The sequence below is a fragment of the Solea senegalensis genome, linkage group LG14 (genome assembly GCF_019176455.1).
Source record: "Solea senegalensis isolate Sse05_10M linkage group LG14, IFAPA_SoseM_1, whole genome shotgun sequence".
NCBI lineage: Eukaryota > Metazoa > Chordata > Actinopteri > Pleuronectiformes > Soleidae > Solea > Solea senegalensis.
Window position 1 is genome coordinate 16,776,282 of NC_058034.1, and position 20,847 is coordinate 16,797,128.

Here is a 20,847-nt window from a genome sequence, read left to right on the forward strand (position 1 = left end):
AGGGATTTATTGTTTTCCTGAGCTCTACAAAGCGGCAAGGCACTTCCGTTGACTAATTACGCCACTGGCGAATCGCACCACTCCTGTAAACAGCAGCGCCTCCTAGTCCGGGCACATCCGGTGACGTACTTTCAACCGTAGAAGAAGAAGAACTACTCTCGTTGTAGCTGCCGAGCGTATTGGTTGAGAACATGTCGAAAAAAGGTACAGCGAGTGTTTGTTCAGTTATGGGTTGTGATGAACAATACCAGACGCTCCACAAGCTCCCCGCCAATGAGCAAAGCAAAGCTCAGTGGATATCTTTCATATTTGGAATATCCCCGCTACATTTCCCAAATATCTCCATGTATGCGGCAACCACTTCAAGGAGGATTGTAACACAAACTTCGGGCAATATAAAGCAGGACACAGCATCAAATTTCACCTCAAGGAAGGAGCAGTGCCAACAATACATATATTACATTATTCACAAACCGTAAAACTGTCTTTGTGTGCTTGTTCTGTCGTTTAGCATTAGTGATAGTCGGCTACAGGCCAAGCTACACGCGTTACCTCGTGTGTCATTTGCGTGTATGTGTGTTTATCATCTCGGTAACCACTACGTTATCCAAGCTACAGGCGTCCTGCAGCAGTCTTTGCAGTGGAGGTGGTTCACTTGTCACAGTGTCTTCTGACTCTGGGTCAGACTCCGGATCAAATGCGTAAGGGATTACGGCGAGGGGTCGTGACGACGGCATTACTCAATGTTTTGATAATTGCTAGTGGTGCCTCCGCCTTTCCAGAAGGGGAGCTGCGGGTCTGAGAGCTGACGTGCCAATTACGTCACTTCCAGGTAACTGGCCAATCACAAGAAAAGCCTGTGTTCTACGGGTGTGGTTTAGGTCTGAAACGACGTGGCTGACGAGAACGTCAGTGACGTCCATATCACTGGACGCCTCCATATCGCACATATAAGTGAGATAGGACCATGCTATGGCCTCTTTAAGAAACTGAAATCTTGTTTCAAACCGATTAATTGACTATCAAAATAATTCATATATTATATAGTCATCGATTAATAATCAATTAATGATGGATTAATAATGAATTGTCTCTGAGGCTGCAACTAACAATTATTTTCAAAATGTAATATGATTGACGATTATTTAATTGATTTATTAACTATAAAATGTCAAAAGACTTACATGTAGGAAAAGAATGAAACTTGCAACTAGCTATTTGCGTTGTTTTAACATTTCCATTTGAAAACGACTATTGTTCATTAAATAAAATAAAAAATGAATGTCAAATAAAATAAATAAAATCTTATCAAACACAGCCCACATAATATGTAAAATGTTGGTTTTAAATATTTATCAAAATGAGTGTTCAAAGCTTTACTGAAATACAAGATTCTCAGAGAGATTTTATGAAACACAAGATGGCACTATGACTCCAGAGGACGTCAACATGCTGCTGAACTCAGCAGCCAGAGGTTTAATATATTTGATAGTGACGGATGATAGTGAGGGAAATGATTTTTCATTTAACATTGAGCAGTGACAGCAGATCAAAGATGCAGTTACTGTCACAGATCACTCTTGTGCTGAGGACAAAACACACAAAAGTTCCTGCAATAGACTTACAGTAAGTGTGTGTGCAGAAGGACAGGTTATAACTAGTGCATATGTGAATGCAAATGCAGATGGCTATACTCAGGAGTGAGAGCACAGGCCTGCATGTGTGTATTTCTGTGTCTGCAAAGAGTAATTACAAACAACCTTGAAGTGCCACATGTGCACGATGACAGAAAGTAGAAAGCGGCTCATTCGTCAGCAAGAATAGAAAAAAAAAGAGAAAAAGAAACAGGCCAAACAACCGAGGGAGAGTGTAACACCACTTCAACATGCAGGTGTTGGAGCTTTTCTTCCACTTAGGCTCATCCGTGCCAAGTTTGGCCATAAACGGATCAAACGGACACCACTGTAAGAGACCAACTGTGAATATTCAGTAACAATCATCACTTGACTATTAGACAGCCCACATGAAACGGCCTTTAGAATCTGTTCTTGATTTGCTGTTTGCATGTTTTCAACATCTGCGGAACATCAGTTAGTACATCCTTTAACAGGACGTCAAACCTTCCGTCTGAAGAAACCAGGAAAAAAATACAGAGGAGTTAGCGACTGGAGGGGCATTTTGGCAGCATGTATACTATGTGTGTGTGTGTGTATGTATGTATCACATGGCACTTAAACAAGACACTGTGCCACTGTTGTCTTGTATGTGCGGATTCTTAGCTCCTAAAAAAAACCCATAATTCCTCCTCAGGGGTTGTAGAAGCCACATCCAAGTTGGAGTCTGACAAAAAAAAGAATGAAGCCCAGCCAGCCTGTTATTGGCTTGATATGTTTACTGATATTGGCGTACATGTCAGCGGATTAGACAAGACCAAGACATTACAGTAAAGAAATGCCAAAGATTATGTTTGAGATAATGATTGGAACAATTTTATCTTTACATCATCTGTCCACCAGAGAGCACTCAAAAGTGCATTTAAAAAAAGTACAATGTGCTGCTGCTATGGACATATTTTTGTCACAACAACTATAACGTGTTATTATATTGTGTGTTTTAAAACCACAACATAGCACATTCTTAAAGTCTTAAAGGTCCAGTGTGAAAATTCATTTTCATTTTTTATAACCCCAGAATGAGTCTTTTATACTTATATCAGGAGCTGGGTCAAGTGCATTTTAACCACAAGTATTTTATAGTAGCCCATAATGTACAAACTAATCATCTTTTTAGTTTTGATGCTAAGTGAAATCTACATAAGTTCTCCACTTAACACACATTTGAAAGGTAAGATATTCAGCTGCAACTTCCCCAATAATTTTTACTCAATTTAAAACACTAAAGCAAAAGATTACTCTCATAATAGTAATAGTAATTACTTCAGTAATAGTACAGAAGTAGGAAATGGAGTCTAGTGTCAGTGATGCTGGTGTGCTGTGTTTATGTGCATTTTTTAGTCGATTATCAACCACTTTGATAAGTGATTCATCTTTTGAGTGTTTTTTTCAATAATTAAGTTTTTTTTCTATTTTTTTAATTGCTTAAATGTGAATATTTTCTGCTTTCTTCGCACCATATAGTAAAGAAATCATTGAAAACTGACTCATTTTGGTTTATGCCCAAAACATGACATCCGTGAACATCATCATTTCCAGGTTCTAAATTTTTCAACATTTCTGGACATTTCACAGACCAGTACTCAAGCACTCAAGATTAATCGAGAATGTAATTGACGGATTACATTCTGTGAGCCCAAGCTGTGTTCATCACAACTGTAAATCATAACAGTGATTTTGATGCCGCTTGCTAAAGAAAAGCCTCCAACTACCTAACCACAAACAGCAGATGCATCAAGGGGATACACATGCTGTGATAAAGTCGGTGTTTATCTTTTATATGACAACTTCCGCTTGTGTGACTTTGTAGGAAACAAAGTCTTTAAGTGATAATTATATATATTACAGGTAAAAAGAGGATGTAGGCATGTTTTACAAGCTTGTGCTGTCTGTAGCCATAGAGATGTTTCTTGTTAAAGGGAGCAGAGTGATTAAAGCACAACAAAAAAAACAAGCAAGACATTACTTACAGGCTTCCCAGGTGGGCCTCTTTCTCCTGGGCTGCCTGACTTTCCCTTCAAAGACAGAATTCAAATTCATCAACAACAAATCAACAAATAGTCTAGAGTTATTGTAAGATGCAGCAGCAACTTTAGGATCAATTAACTCCTGCTTGGAGAGTTTAAAATCAAGTTTCTGATTACTATGTAATGCAACTGACTACAGTATATATAGTAAATGTGGTCAGGAGGCCTTCAATGATTCAATACGACAGATTTGTTCAAGCTCCAATGTAAAAATTTGTTTGCCATGTTTATAATTAACATACTGTCTGTTCTATAGATCATCATATCACCCTAATCCTGACTTCTCTCACTTGGTTCCCTGTGACTAGGATGGATTTGACTGATTACTTTAACCCAGAGGTCTCAAACTTGCATCCCATCACTTAATACCATAAAACGACCAGCACAATGACTCGCTACACTGGATGTGCGCCCCCCTGTGGCTGGGGTCAATTTTGAGTGTCAAATTAACAATGAGGAATGGAGACTTGCTCAGGGGTACCCCAGCCCAGCAAACGTCTGGTTACAAGCCAAGTGAAATATAGTGTCACAAATCATGATGGAATATCGTGATATACTGTCATTTTAATCTGATATTGCACACCTTTAACTGAACAGTCACCTCCCCCTCCACAATAGATGTTCTGTGGCCCCCAGGCCATTTGAATTTGAGACCCCTACTTTAAAGCTTATATGGGTCCATTTTGACCCGAGATACATAGCAAAGATGTTGACCCCTAGCTGAGCCAGTTTGAGGGCTTAAATCCTCAAATGGGGTAATTGTAGCAAAGTTGAGGCTCGACTCTAGAAACTTTTACTTTGGAATGACTGACGTGAAGAGATAAGACTCATAGACTGTTTGAAATCACTACTTAAAACCAGTATTTTACAGATTTGCTGTCATACTTCAATCTTTCTATCTGGTGTTATATTGGTTTTATTCTATGTCTATTCTTTTATTTGCTCTTACCTGCTTGTGTGTGATACTGTCTTCTTATTTTCTTTTTGCTTTTATTTATTTGTACACAGATAAAGCTCGGGTTCCTCATAACGCAGAGGTAGAGTAATTAAATGTGGGTATAACCTGATACAGAGGCGAGAAGACACTCTGCTCGCCTCTCTGCTCACTCTGCAAATAAAATCTAATGAAAGGCCTATCACTTTTTTAACAGGGGCTTGTGTTTTATAATGGATGCGGTGCTGATGTTCAACATCACATGTGGTAATGTATTTTCCATGAGGTGGTTGAGCATAAAAAGGATGCGCTTGTAAACCGAGATGCTGCAGGATGATCTTTTATGACCATCGTTGCATAAATGAGGCTATATAGTATAAATTTAATTTCTTCAGATCCTGAAGATCATCAGATCATCCAGAAATGTGTTAAACATAAAAATATTTACAGCGTCATGACAACACAATGGTCAAAGACATCTAAAATGTCCTAAAATGTTGACATGTTGTGTTGGAGTAAATAAGGCTCCACAAGTGTTTTACACAAGCCAGTAAAAAGTTGAAAGACAATATCTGAAAGAACTTACAATAAATGCTGGTTCTCCTTTTAGTCCAATGTCACCTCTTTCACCCTGTGAAGAAGAAAACAAAAGGAAAGGCATTTTGATTATTTCCCGTTGTCACAGGAAGCCACGAAAAAACATTAACTGTGACAACAAATTAAATAAAAGCAGTATTTCTGAGTCTGTTCCAGCACGAATACCATGACTAATAAAAATAAGGACAAGACATTTTGTTGGAAATTTTTGAATCCACCACAAGCAGACACATGGTTTCCCACATGGTGACGTCCATGTTTACCTTGCTGCCCTCTGGGCCTGGTTCTCCGAGTGGGCCATCTGGACCCATGGGCCCCTGTACAAATACACCAACGAGACACACATTTGAAAGTCACTTCACAACAAACCACCACTTCACTGATTCACAGTTTATGCGCTGAATCAAAATCATACACAATGTGACGTACTGCGTATATAGTAAACACTGGAATATAAGATAAACAACACAGTAATAACTCAGGATTCTCTGCCTGCTTCGGGGGGTTTCCAACCTGATGCAGCCATAGCCGCAGGCGCAGCCTACCACTCCCAAAAAACATTCCTGCAGTTTCCCAGCAATGTAGCACCACTCCATGTGTAGGGTGACTGATAAAGATCTGCAAATACAACCTCAGACTCTTCCCTTTTTTCCGTCCTGTCTGTGCTTTCAGGACTTTTCCACGTTTAAATTATCAGTTGCTTGCATCTTGTCATTTATATCTCAACCTTTCTTCTTTGTTAATTTCTCACCATCTACATCTTAAAGATTCAAAGGCTGTTTTAGTGAAATGCTGAGGTGTGTACTTGTGTATTGCGATGCAGGAATTACTCATGTTGCAGGGACATTATGGGGACGTGTCTTCCTTATGTGGACAAATAGCATGGCTAAGGTAATGTCCTCTGAAACCATGGAAACCAGACAGTGTGTGTGTTTTGTCTGAAATTTAAAGGGCTTTTTCAGGGTAAGCACTTAGTTGTGATGATTAAGGTTAGGGCAGGGGCATCAAACATATGGCCTGTGGTCCCGAACTGGCCCACCAGAGGGTCCAATCCCGCCGTCAGGATGAATTTGTGAAAATATATACGAGAATTTTCAGTCTCAGAACCATATAAATCCACTATAATCTTATAATTGTAATGCACAAGTGTAAATGGTAAATTAAGCATAATATTCTAGAAATTGCACTTGTTTTTCTCAGGAAATGTCAGGTTGTTCATAATACGTGTTGTACAACAAAGAGAAACATGAGGCGTTCTTATTGTTTATAGGTTATTATGCTATTATTTTACTGGTCCAGCCCACGTGAGATGACATTGCACTATATGTGGCCCATGAACTAAAATTAGTTTGACACCCCTGGGTTAGGGAATGCAGTAGAATGCAAGATATAAAACAAGTTTGTGTGTGTCAATCCACTGTCTCGCAGCAGCAGATATGTTACACAACCACTAGAGAGAGCCATGAGTCTTTATCTTAAAATCAGTAAAAGGGTTATTCATTAAATACATTCAATCATGTAAATACTCACACGCCAATCCCACCTTTAGCACAATTCTAGCTGGGATTGGCTCTGGCTCCCTCCACAACCCTCAAAAGTGTAAGTAGTAAAGATGAAATGAATGAATGAATGAATGAATGAATGAATGACTGTCACTGTTGCCATGTGTTTTCCTTGGATTGTCTTCAGTGAGAAAACAAATGAATAGGGGATAAAAGAAAGCAAAGTGTGAATGAAGATGGTTATCATGTTGGAAATCGTGTGTTATTTATCTGACAATCTCATTTTTTTGCATCACCTGAAACTGATACACATTCAATGTAATCACAAGCCAACATTTTGTCCTTATGTTAAGCACACTCAGTCGCTCATGTGTATGAAATGTGTTTTACGTACAGTATAAAGCTGCCTTGCCTTCACCTCTTCACCTTTAAGTGTCATTCTCCTCGCAGCCACACGGTGTCTCACCAGCATCACTGCACCTTATCCATTTCACATAACTAGTATGTCTTAACAATATTTATGGGGCTTTTTGAAACAATTGCAAATGTACCTATAAATAAATTTGGGCCAAGTGTTCGGAAAAACACATGCGTTTTGTTTGCTGCGACTGGCCTCTTTGTTTATGGGACTGGAGCAGTGATGTGAAACAGACAGCCACGTGTCTCGTTCACGTTTTCATGGAAGTTGAAACTAGTCTCACATAACAAAAAGAAGCCAGAACAAATAATATCCCAAATGCAGTGAGGGAGAGCTCTTACCCTCCTGCCCTTTGGCCCGGCAGTGCCTGGAGTACCCCTCTGCCCCTGTGGACCCTGAGACAGAGGACAAGACAGACTCCAGGTTAGAAAACTGTTCATTCTTGGGGAATGAATGAGTATAAGTATAATTAGACCCACTCAGCCAGTGAAGACATTCTGTTTACACATGTCTGCACTAACAGAATAACTGATATTAAAAAAAGCCTCTTAAATTTTACGTTCACAAAAAAAACCAAGCATGTGTTTAACAAGTTTAAGGAGTTTCCGAGTTAATCTTCCAAGAGAAAGAGTGACAGATGCTTCTCAGTCCACTGAGAATAACTAATCTGTGTCCACTAATGTGTGTGTGTGTGTGTGACTCATCCGAAAAGCAAAAGATTGCAAAAAACTGAACACAGAAGAGAATGAAAACTGCAGACATCACAGTGTGTTGCATATCTATTTGACATGACGTAGGGCTCAAGATGATATGACACTTACAAGTGCACCTTGCATTCCGATGTCTCCCGGACTCCCTGGCAATCCTGGATAGCCCTTTTTTTCAAAACAGAAGAAAACAAAACAACATAAAAATTTGGGCCGGAAACCACATTACTGTCTAAATAAATCTGTTATGTTAAGAGTAGATGTTACTACTGCATAAATGATTAAATTTATCATGTACTGTTGCTTTGGGATTTTAAAAAAACCCGAGTAAGGACGGCAGCACAGCAGGCCTACAAGAATGTGCACTAAATAAGGGAGTAAATTAAGACTGTTTCACATTAAGTTGTATTAAAATGCGCTCCAGACTCTGTGTAAGAAAGAAACAGATGAGGCCTTACAGTTCTCATTACAGCACTGTCAACCACCCATTTTTTGTCTATAATTTCTAATAAAGACTATTACCACAATAACAAAGACAATCCTTGAAGGCAAAAGTGACTGAGACTCGCCAGAAAAAAATGGTAATTCCTGCAAATCGTCTTTAAATGGAAACAGAATGTGTCATTGTGATGTGGAGTGAGGGAGCCCGACGCCTTTGTATGAACTGCTCCTCCTCACTAAGTGCATTATTGCAATAACTGGTGTGTGCATTTCACCAAAACGCCGTACAAACAGTACATCTATTTATGTCTTTCTGTTATAAACACACACAGGCACAAACACACTTGTTTTTATATATTAGTGAGGACACTAATTCTAACCTTATCACAGACATAATGCATTCCCTAACCCCATACCCTAACCTTAACCATCACAACTAAGTGTCTAGCCCTAAACCTAACCTGAACCCAATTCTAACACAAGTCCCAGACAAAATGTCCCCACAAAAACACGCAGACACACTGGTTTCCATGACTTCAGAGGACATTGCATTGACTTGCATTAATTTCCTGGAGACTTACTCTAACCTTAAGTAATTATGTACATAATGTGGACTTGATTTTGTCCCCATAAGGAAGACAAGTCCCCATTATATGACTATGTAAACAGATTTAGGTCCCCACAACATAAGGAATACCAGGTACACACACACACACACACACACACACACACAGAAACACACGCACACACTAGCAATGAGTTGATATTCAAAGTATTCAACCAGCCAGTCTTCATATTAGTCATCCTCTCTTCTCATCAGTTTGCCCTCTAGCCAGTCTGCCAGACAACTAGATCTCAACCCAAAAGCCACAGATATGAAGTTAATCCACGGCCCCAAGGACAAAAGAGAACTCAGGGTGTTCTTGCTCTACTGCAGACACTGGAAACACAGTTACCATGTTTTTTTTGTCTTTTTTTTTCGTGTTCAAGATTAAAAAAAAGTGACACAAACGTTTGTTGCAATGCAATACAAACATTTATCAAACCCAACTTCAACTACCTGCACGGATTGAGAGAACATTACGAAACACGGTGAGTCACGTCCATGCAAATGTTTGTCTGTAAAGATGAATCGTTATCTTTTTACTGCCTCTGAAGCATTTCATGTTGAGCCATAAAGTGTGAGTGAGTGATGCTGGCCAGTCTCGCTGTTCAGACGCTTTGATGTCAAATCATAGCAATAGAGAAATGACTGAGAGCATGAACACTTTTTGGCTGACATAATGTATATTTTACATGTATATATATATATATATATATAAAAGTGTTATATGACATAACTTTAACAAACAACAGCAAGCCCTTTGGTTTAATTGAGTCAGCGAAAGTTATTTTTCATTGCTATCTTCAAAATTGTGGTGAGAAAAACAAGTTTATATGACCGAATTTTACAGAAAAAAAGTAATCTGCAAAAGGTAAACCAATGAAGCACCTGGAACCCTTTAGGTCTCGAGTGAAATAAACCTTGTTGATATGTAACATCTGCCATAAAATTACAGCCAAACTCACTTTGTGTTTCTGTTTTATATTCATCATCCTTAGACATTAGTTTACTGAACAACATATCCAAGTTCCTGTGGTCTATTATAGCTTTGCTGCTTTGTCAATATATATACACTCTGGCTCTGGGATTAACCGACTCTCAGACAAGAAGCAGAGCTCTGCATTATATACTGAACGACTGTGCTTACCCTCGACCCCCTCTCCCCAACTGGGCCTGTTGGACCAGCTGGTCCACGGTCGCCCTGCAGAAAAAAACAATAAGTGGGGGAAAGAAAATGAGAGAACGGATCATTAAACCATGACCTAAAACTTTAACACAGCTCCACATACATGTTCTCTAATAAAGAACAATGAAACTGGAGCTTCTTAAATGAAGAAGGTGAGTGTGACAGCTGGTTGAGTGGACTTTAAAGCATGCAGATACTTTTGAAACCCACTTGGTGGCATAATGGTGACCCCAGGTGAGCAATAAACCTGACTGGGTCTCCACTCTAACCCCCTTTAACACTCGTGTCAGTGATGCTTTAATCCTCCATTGCATTGTGTAACTTTCATGACTGTACAAGTACCTTTCCGCGTCTTCTCGCACTCCTGTCAAATGGTGAGCGGAATAGTTTTAAAGCAATGTATTGAAACGCAAGACTAATTCAGAAGCTGCTGCGGCTGCTGCGGCTGCTGCGGCAGAATTAAATACATATCCAATGTGAAAGGAATTTGTGAGCTGTCAGGGTATGGCTGGTGCTGACTGATTCGGGAGGAGGGTTTTGTGTGCAAGAAGGTGGAGAACAAGTCAGACTCTGGAAGGCTGAAGGCTTCCCCATTACAAGAACATGTTCTGACACACAGGGGGATTCTGGATTAGATGGAAAGGAAAAGAGTTTAAGCTATAGGGAGGGAATGATCGTGATCGGGGCAATAGGAGGTGTTTGTGGATGTCTGAGATTGAATTAATGCAGTCTAAGGTGCTTTCTGCATAGTATCTATCATGGTGCTATTTAAAAAAATAAAAAAATAAATAAAATGCTAAACTTTATGGGATAGGCACCAGCACCTCCCTTCATGTGGAGGATAAAGTGGTGGAAGATGGATGGATGGATGATAAAGTTTATTCAAAGACTAAAAACGTAAATTCATACTTTATCTACTTTGTCTAAAATTGAGTGTGAGTGGCCAAATGTTGAATCCTAAATGTATTTTGTACTTGTTAAAGGTCAAGTGTGTAAGAATTAGTGACATCTAGTGGTGAGGCTGGAGAGAGCAACAAACAGAGGACTCTCCTCTGCTCACCCCTCCCTGTACCAAGCATGTCAGGGAACTAGGGTGACCTCACATACCAGACATAATATTCTTCTTCCTTTGCATAATAAGCTTTAGCTTCCAAATGGAAAACACATACACACTCTGGCTGGTTTGTCCAAATGGGCTATAAAGTACAAATAAAAGCCTCAATCTAAGACTATGAAAACCACTTAGTATATTCAATTTCTGTCAATAAACCCTCCCACATTGGACCTTTAATGGCTGACAGTCAGTTGAACAGAATATCAGCATCATGTTTGATAATCAAAACCCAGACTGCCAGAAAAACCATTTCACTTAAGCAGGTTGGCTGCAATGTTAATTTCTGTCAGACAGAGTATGGAAAAGTGACGGGGGTGTGTGACTTTTACAATATTGTAATTGATGTGGCTGTGAGAGTGTCGAGTGTTTATCTAAGCATGTGTTTTGGGTCCCACTTGGGCCTCAAGCCAGTGCTGCTTAACACAGCCCTAATTACAGGGGTCTGCCTGCAACAAGCAAGCAGCTGATGCTGACTGACAGTGTAATGACAGAGAACACACACTCTTTACCTTTTCACCGGGAACTCCTATTACACCATCTATTCCAATCAGGCCTACTGGACCCTGGAGAAGAGGAGAGAAACAGTATTCAGCATAAAAACACTCGAGGAAAGGGTATGCCAGTGTTAGGATCCGGTCTTCGGTCATCTCGGGATTATTTTCCAAACTGATTTGACACTTGGAATTCTAGAGGTCATAGATTACAATGCAATGCTGATGATCATAAATAAAACACATTTGTGTTTACATGTTTCCTGGTTTCAGTGTAAAACCAGTGTCTGCTCAAGTAACAATGAGAGATAAACAAATAAAAAACCACATGACACATGACAGTGTTTGCCAGTTCTTAAGATGCTATTACTGATTACAAATCTGTTTCAGTAATCCATTTGGAGTCAACGTTCAGTAAAAAACCTGTGAGGTAATTGAATTTGTGAAACCTATCTCTTGGACACAATAGTGATGATTGAAAATGACTAGTGGTATATTTATTTCCTGGCTCACAGTAACTAAATACTAATGGCACCAGAAAGATACACAGTATTTAGTGAAGGAGTCTTTGTGTAAGCTAAGGAGATTTCCCAAATGAGTTAACCACTTCCAGATCAGTTGTCTGGAATCAGAGCTGTGGTTTGGGCCTTTGCCAGTCTCTCTATTGGAGTCTAGACCAGCAGCGCAGTGACATCGCTGGGTAGACATTCACCCAGAGAGGATAACTGTGCATTTTCAAACTCTAGGTTTAGTTTGATTAATGACACAGCGAAGACAAAAAGAAATTAAAATTACAAGCAAGGCACTGCTAGTTACAGAGCATCCAAACTGCCTTTCAGTATTATCCAATTACAGATCACAGTTCGGTCAGACTGTGGTTGAATCTATAGAACCAATTCCACCGCTGGATTTCCAACTTACACATTGGCATATGTAAGTAGTTTACAAATTTCAAATGTCTTCTTGAGTTGCTAAACTTTCTTCCATCATATTATCATATTTCATGTATGAGTGAATTTGAATGACATAAAAAAGGGAGGGAGAAAAAAACAGACCACACATTTTCTGCTAACTCAGCTTAAAAACGCTGACAATTCATGCATCGTCACCTAATAGGCATGATACGGTGGGATAGCAGCAAGTTAAGCAGTTGAACACTGGATTAATGTGTGAGTGACTGTGAGGGGATGCAGGGAACAAGAGCTCTTAAATGACCTCAAGTCCCTTAATTAGGAAATGGAGTGGGGCATTGTGGTCCACTACTATCATTTAACAGAGGGGAATGGTTTTAAAAAGGGTTTCCACATGGGGAGTCTTTAACAGTACTACTGAGAAGTTGATCCGGAAGTACATGTATGGATATAGCCATTAACTTAAGACGCAGGGAGGACATGCACATTGTCCAGAGCATTAAGGATCTCCTTCATATAGCTCTCCTTAACATGTAGTCACTGACATGTAACTTATAACATGTCATGTGAACACCTGTGGCTAACTTTAGAAATTGGAGGATCGAGGCATGCATGTTTTATTGGCCATGAGCTGGGTGGTGACATAAAAATAGAGCCCAGCAGCTTGTCTTAATTGGCTGAAATACTTTACACAATAAAATTCCCCCCAGTAAAATTTCACTTCGTAGCGTTTACGAGAGGCCTCTGGTGACAAGCAAATGTAGGCCTCCTCACATCAACCTTAACCTTTACCAGTCAACAACAGACTTTCTCAGGCTCTTGCACATTTAATTTATCTGCAAAGTGATGTAATGGCATTCATTAGAGCCTCCATATGTAGAGAGAGTAGTTTTCTCTGCGTAGCCACATGGCTTCAAAGGACCATCGAGTCAGTAACTGCTTAATCCCTCTCATATGTGCACTGCAGCAAACACAATCCAACATGGCCCGATTGTTGCACAGAATACAAATATTAACATAACGGGGCCTCCAGGAATCACGGACGTACTCTGGATATTCAAAGCCGTTTTGTGCATTTAAGGATTTTACGTGTATCGACATTTCTCCACAGTATTTGTGCTGGGTACACAGAAAAAAACAAAACAAAGGCAGACATATTAAACTGTGATTTGGCAGGAAATTATTTGATTGAATCATTAAACAAACAATCTAAACACACAGACTATGGGATACATTTAATGAAGAAACACCTTTCTTGGATTAACATTGACTACTTTAGTTACTATACTCTGATGACACGCAAAGTTTGATTCTTGGACAACAGATGTCAACAATTGACGTAAAAAAAAAAAAAAGGTTTGGCAGCCTTAAAGCCATGAACAAATGTGCAAACCAAATGAGTGTTACTTACACAGGGGATCTGTTTGTGTTGCTCATTCTATTCTACTGTGGAGTTTTTACAGTTCCATGGTGAAAACACTGTCTGGTCATTGGACAGAATCCGACTTTTTCTTGACATAAAAATTGGGTCAGACAGTGCTTTTTTTGTCACTTCCTCCAGTTCATTCACGTAATTTTAGAAACATTTCAACATAGTCTGAAAGTAGTGTGTGCTTTCCACCAGCGCTAATAAAGGTTTCAGGGGAGGCACCATGTTTAGACTAACAGGGGGATTTAATTAAAAGCATCTAATCAACAGTCTCCCTGTTGTAGATTAGTCACGTCATTACCAAAAAAAAAGAGAGAAACTTACTTGTGGTCCAATTTTCCCAACATTTCCCATGTCTCCTTTCTCTCCCTGCAAGAAAACATCAAACAGTGTGCTGGTTAGTTTCCTGTAATTAATCTATTAGCATCCTAGTTTAATGGGAAGCAGCATTAGCATAACTGGGATATACTGACTTCTTGTAATATTGCCTGTCTTATCTAAACTTTCCTATTTTTTATCCTAGAAATTCTTTAAATTAGAGCTTCATTCTAGAGCTGTGAGTGCTTTTAATTGTTTTGTCAGACACTGACCTGCCTGTCATCAGCAGCAATGCATAATGTCAATTATGTGTCCTCACTAAGATATAAAAAGAAGTTTGTGTGTGTGTGCGCCCCCCACGGTGCACAGGGTAAATAGGTAAATTGGCCCACACACACATACAGTATATACTGCATGGGACGCCGAATACTTTTGTGTCATTCCTCCGTGCAGTTTGCCGATACGTATGACGATAGCCCTGCAAGGACTGTTCTCCCCTAATTAAGAGGTTGTTTACAACATAGCAAGTCTAAACTTCCTATACTGGTAAACACGGAGACAGCTGCACTAAGTGGTGTGAACTAGACCATAATTTACACTAATTACACATGACAACATGATCATGACACTGCATTTGTGGTGCTTACAAAATATGGCTCAACATAGACAGGAAAACCGAGTGAAAAGGTACAGCATGTTGTGAACGACTGACATAAACCCAAAAAGAAAAGAAAAAGAGAGCATATATGAACTGACAGGACAATCAATAAAACTAAAGGACAGAGTTGTGTCCGTGAAGTCGAGACAGAGTATTAAACAGGAATGGCAGGACATTAAACATACATTAAGTGTATGTGTTGTCTATACAATTTACTTAACGTCCATGTCGAACAGAACAGTGACAGTGTCTGCTGCTTTGGTCCCCACTACAGTGTTTACATGTTTGTGTGTGTTTGGCTACTCACGGGAATTTTACATGATCTGAAACCTATTTTTAAACGCTTAGCACCTTTTTTAATCATTCAAATTTGGCCTTTTCCTGCTGAATGACAAAGGGAGAAGAGATATTTTTCATCGCTTTACACACACTATGTGTGTCTTTGCAATTAGAGATAAAATGTGAAACCAACAAAAGTGTAACTCCAAAATTCAGTGAAGAAAGATAATGCAAATCATAAAAATTGCATAAAATCACCTCTAAACCGTCAGGACCAGGTTCACCAATGTAGCCTTTCCTTCCAGGTCGCCCCTTCATAGACACACACAATAAACACACAGTACAGAACATAATGGGTTTATCACATCCAGCTGCTTCCTATTGGATAATCTACGTAAGTAAACTGTGTGATTCAAAACACATGCAACACGTTAAATGTACAGTATGTGCATGTGTCTGTCAATCTGGGAGTACTTACAGTGGGGCCTGAGCTGCCAGGTGGGCCGAGTGGTCCTTCATCGCCCTGCGGAACACAGCACAGTTCACCATATACTAATGTTTGTCAACATAATGTATCATCACGTAAGCGTCGCTATTAAACAACTGTGGGTGTCAACTTTGTACCCAAATGTTTAAATGCACTTTTGTAAGTCGCTTTGGATAAAAGCGTCTGCTAAATGACATGTAATGTAATGTAACTGCCCAGTTATTCCATGTTCAAAAATCACTATGTACTTGAATAACAGCCACCAAGACACTCCAAGACCTGTGATGACACCCTAGTAGTACTAGGCACCAAAACATTAGCAATTCACTGTTACTGTGACCTACAAGACCAGGACTCATCAAACCAGGAGATCGTCTTCATTTGCTCCAAGGACCGCTTAGTACTCTTGTGAATTTGTGAATCTTGGGTGTCCTTTCAAAAAAAACTATAGACCAAAGGCTCGGAACAGGTGGAAGAGAAACATCTTCTTCTACTACTATTTCTGGACAGTCTAACAACTCTGACACTTGATGCATGTATACACACTCCCACATAAACAGGGAAGTTGTTATTTCTGATCAGAAGGATTATAATCAAGTTAAAGAACATTTCCCTTTCTTAACATAGTTATAACACATATAAATCTTACTAAAATGTGGCTTGATTCTTCTCTGAGTTGTCATTTGGTGATAAAAATCACAAAATGTGATGGATAAACAAATTAGCGTTTCCTAGTGCTGTGAGTAAAAGCAGCATTAGCATTAAAGAATGTATTATTTGTGTAAAGCTCCAGTGATGTGTGGGAAAGTTTGGCCTGTGATCTTTATCGCACCACCACGTTCTCTGTGATATTGACAGACTCTATTGAATCTAAATTATATATATTAAATAAAGTCCCAATGAAGCTACTGACAAAAGGTCCATCATTTCATTTGAAAATAGTTTTACAGTGTGAATCACTTGCTAATTTACCTCGATGAGCTTTAATGTTACGTGTAACTTTAGTGAATACTGTGTACCGCAACAATTCAATCAAAAACAATATGACTTCTCCTGCAGTCTCTTTCACAGATTTTCATCTGTTATCATCATTGCAAATATTTTATTGACCCACAAGCACAATATTATTCCAAATAACACCCTTCCCTTTTTCCTCGGAATGGAAAACTTTCAACCGTGTTTGTATTAGCACCCAGATTTGAATCATGACTTCACCCAGTGGAACATGCCCCAAGAGATATGGCAGAGAAAAGAATTCCCGACACGGTGGGAGGAGTGAGCTGTCTTGGGATATGACACGATGCTAAATGAGATATGTTAGTTTATCTTTCCAGAGAATAATGAATGATTCAGTGGGATGAGCTACATTTTCCACTTTCTATATTTAGGGAGGCAACGAGCGAGCAGATGTGTAGAATTGAGTTTGGAATCGTCTCACCTCTAATCCTTTTGGCCCTGGCGGACCTGGAGGCCCCCTGGCTCCCTGCAAACCCTAAAACACAGATGAATGCTCGAGTTTAAATGAATGAACTTATGGATGACATGAGAAAAGAGATAAAGTTTTACCTTTGGTCCAGGTGGACCATTCAGGCCCGGTACTCCAATGTCGCCAGGAAACCCCTAACAAACAGACATTAATATTACTGCGTGTGATGTGATTATTTCTTCTCTTTACTTGAATCTTAAGTCATTGCATGCTTGTGTGCTTTATAGGAGGGGTATGACAATGGTATACAGGTGTGATGTAAAAGCTTGTGATGGATTGCCGCTGAGTGTTCTCAGGCATACCTGCCATGAAACTATCACTCATTTATAAGAAGTTGCCTGCTAGGTGTAGCCTATGTGACCTGTAGTCATGTTGCACTCCTGCGAGCAGTATGTCTTTTGACATGTCATCCACAATGACCCCTCTGACCAAACGTGATTTATTCTACATCAAAAAGCACGGACATGCTGGCGGGAGATGCCAGAACAAGAACGTAAGTTCAGTAAATTCCATTCACTTCCTTTATGTCATACATGACAAAATACTTTTCAAGGACACAATCAATTTTTCAACAGGGTTAGGTCCCAATGGAAGTCCTCATCAGCTGCAATCATTGTTACACACCACCATACACTGATACAACGTTGCCTGGAGCAAATACTGACTCATAACTCTGCACATACTTTCTACACAAGCAAAGGATGACCAAGCGCCATCCCATGATCAAACAGAACATCATCCTGACCAGTATACTGTATGTCACTGTAATTTGCCCATTAGATTAGAAGTTCTGCCTTAAAGCAGTCAAAAGAAAAAAGGTCATGGAGTCAACAAATGTGCTACAACACACAATTTGTATCACCTTGTTTCAAGTGGGAATCATGGATGTGCTCATTTAAATTTACTTATAGTTTGCATTTGTATTATTCCGGTTTCCCACACCTTGGTTGACATCAAATTCCAGGACATTCCAGGACTAATTCCCGCAAATTAAAGGACCAAATGCAACTTGTAGGAGCCGCTTCGCACATGGCGTCCACTTGTATTGATTTGCAGCACGCTCTGCATCTGGACAAGTGATTATCCTTGGGATCTTGGACAAGTCAGTCTTTGGTGAACCAGATATCTTGGAATATGCATTTCCCAGGCATCACATTTGCACTCTCTTGATTAACGTTACTCGCTCATTGTTCTGCACAGGATCTCACGTCAACGGCAGAGAGAGAGAGAGAGACAGTGGACAGTGCCCACGACACCCCACTAGTAATAACTAGTAATTAATCAGAACATCTTTGAATATATACCGCATGGTCCAGCAGAGGACGCTGGCCCATAAGAAAAATTAAACAGCTGTGGAAATGGAGGAAACTAGCAACTTTTGGAGTAAGCTTCCTCCACCAGAGTTAGGCGGTGGAGAAGAAGGCACACCAGACGTTAATCTCACGTGACCATAACATTATCAGATATCCTAGTATCTTCAAGAATATACTGCTCTTGTCTGTCGATACACCATGTTCACCTTCAGTCCCCGCCTGAGGGAAAAACCTGACATACAGTATGTGCAGTATAATAGGGTCTACTTTTTCCAGCTACTTCAACTCTCACAACAAATGCCATATCTCTCTAATGTCTGTGTGATCATAACCTCGAGTGGGAGCATCTATAAAAGAGGCCCAGCCTTGGCTCGGGCCCAACTGCACGACACAACAATTCTAACAGGGAAAGTAAAGATACTGCAGGGTGACTGTTTTACAGTTGCACGTGTTTATGACTCGCCATCCACCTATGCTGAGCACAGCCTTTTACACAGGGCCCAAGTTCGTTACAAACAATTAAGTCATCATTTCTTTTTTTCTAAATGTTTCTCTTTTTGTTATTATGCCATAATCATTCCCAGTGAAAATAGAAAGAAAACTATAGTAATTTAGAGTAGCTTGGAAATAAACAAACCTGTCCTGTGGGGTTACATTGAATAGTACTATAGATAATAGGAATATGAAAAACACTACTCCCTCTCTTCTAAAAGAACATCTGCAGTGAAGTGTCAGACACTGTTAACATGATGCAGTGCTGTTATGTAGCCTCAAGAAAACCTATGGCACTTTTCCATTATACAGTTACAGCACGGCACAGCTCAACTCCATATGGTTTGGTATGGTTTTCCATTACAGTAGTACCTCCTTCAACGTGGGTGCAGTCATCACAGCACAGCTGCATGAAGCTGCAGTGACTTTGTTTTATATGTGACACACACACGACTTTGCGATCGCTGGCTTTTAGCATTTTTATTATTTCCAGTAATACACCAGACTTTTTTGGTAAATGTTGAGAATTTAGACATTTCCTTGTTAAATGTTGGAGATTAACGCACATCCTCAGGATTTTTTATTGATCTACAGTTCGGCATTGTTCGGTTCGATTCCTGTGTTAGACGTCACGCTCATGACTCTTCCAGTGAAGACACTCTGACCAATGAGTGACCGGCAGTATCAGCTCAGCTCACTTGGAACTTCGCCAGAGCAGGTATTACAGAGATTACCAGGTAATATCACTAATGGTAAAGCAAAAACATGCCGGAAAAATGCCATTAATAACAAATGTGTTGACTATGAAACGCATATGTACTGTATATGTGTGCACTCCTACCTCTGGTCCTGGAGGCCCAGGTGGTCCCTGTGCTCCCACCTCACCCATTTTACCCTGTTTTAAAAAATGAACACATGATGAAGAATCAAATTTCGATCTTTTTCCATTTCAGCTACATACTGTATATGTTGTCCATCTCTCTTAACTTTCTTACACATTTCCTCTTACTGTTTGTCAACATTTAGATAATACAGTATGTTCTGTTTATGCAATGGATATCGCATGATGTTGTATCTATAAGATGCTACAAAAGCTTAAAAATCCATGTCAGATGTACAACGAACGTATACACAAGGGTTGCATGTGTACACTTATATTATGTTATCCATTGGGTCTGCAGAAAAAATACTTCTTGTGATACAGAGATCGGGGTTAAAACGGCCTGGGAGACTGACTAGACTTAGTCTTTTCTAGTTATTATTTCAAGCACACTGGTAAATCTTTTACACTTTTACAGCACATAAATCGAAACACTTATTGATTACTTGAGAACTGCGGTAGCTGGATTGTTTATAACACATTCAGAATACAAGTTTTCAGTGTTTCACATTTGTTTTTTGATAAATAACTGTTCCAGAAACATTTATTCTTCTTCTTACTGCTCTCGGAGTTCAACAGCCAGCAACTGATGTGTTGCAAATGTGACCTAAGTGTCTTCAGTTTATAAGCCGACAAATAGAATCCAGACCTCATTGTCGTACTCTGTTTGAATATAAAAGCTGCACAGGCACATACAGTACACAATCACACTTACATACCGGTGGTCCCGGTTTCCCTTTTGGCCCAGCTGGACCAGGTAAACCAGCAACACCCTGAAAACACAAACATCACATTCATCTTCTGTTTTTGTGTTTTATTATGAGTGCGCATATACACATGGGACATGAATTATGTGGTGAACTCAAATGATAAATTAATTGACATCTGCATGTATTTCAA

The 20,847-nt window shown here is 39.6% G+C and overlaps 1 protein-coding gene across 2 annotated transcripts in view; it reads right to left on the reverse strand.

Annotated features, from left to right (window-relative positions):
* LOC122781081 (collagen alpha-1(XXIV) chain-like) overlaps positions 1-20,847 on the reverse strand; it is an 80,048-nt gene that overhangs the window by 20,539 nt on the left and 38,662 nt on the right. For both annotated transcript variants that reach the window (XM_044044584.1, XM_044044585.1), the window contains 14 exons: positions 20,667-20,720; positions 19,909-19,962; positions 17,343-17,396; positions 17,215-17,268; positions 15,768-15,812; positions 15,548-15,601; positions 14,359-14,403; positions 11,713-11,766; positions 10,051-10,104; positions 7,973-8,026; positions 7,493-7,546; positions 5,495-5,548; positions 5,221-5,265; positions 3,644-3,688 (listed from right to left, as the gene is read on the reverse strand). In XM_044044584.1, coding sequence (XP_043900519.1) covers positions 3,644-3,688; positions 5,221-5,265; positions 5,495-5,548; positions 7,493-7,546; positions 7,973-8,026; positions 10,051-10,104; positions 11,713-11,766; positions 14,359-14,403; positions 15,548-15,601; positions 15,768-15,812; positions 17,215-17,268; positions 17,343-17,396; positions 19,909-19,962; positions 20,667-20,720 — 720 coding nt within the window. The remainder of the gene's footprint in view (positions 1-3,643; positions 3,689-5,220; positions 5,266-5,494; positions 5,549-7,492; positions 7,547-7,972; positions 8,027-10,050; positions 10,105-11,712; positions 11,767-14,358; positions 14,404-15,547; positions 15,602-15,767; positions 15,813-17,214; positions 17,269-17,342; positions 17,397-19,908; positions 19,963-20,666; positions 20,721-20,847) is intronic.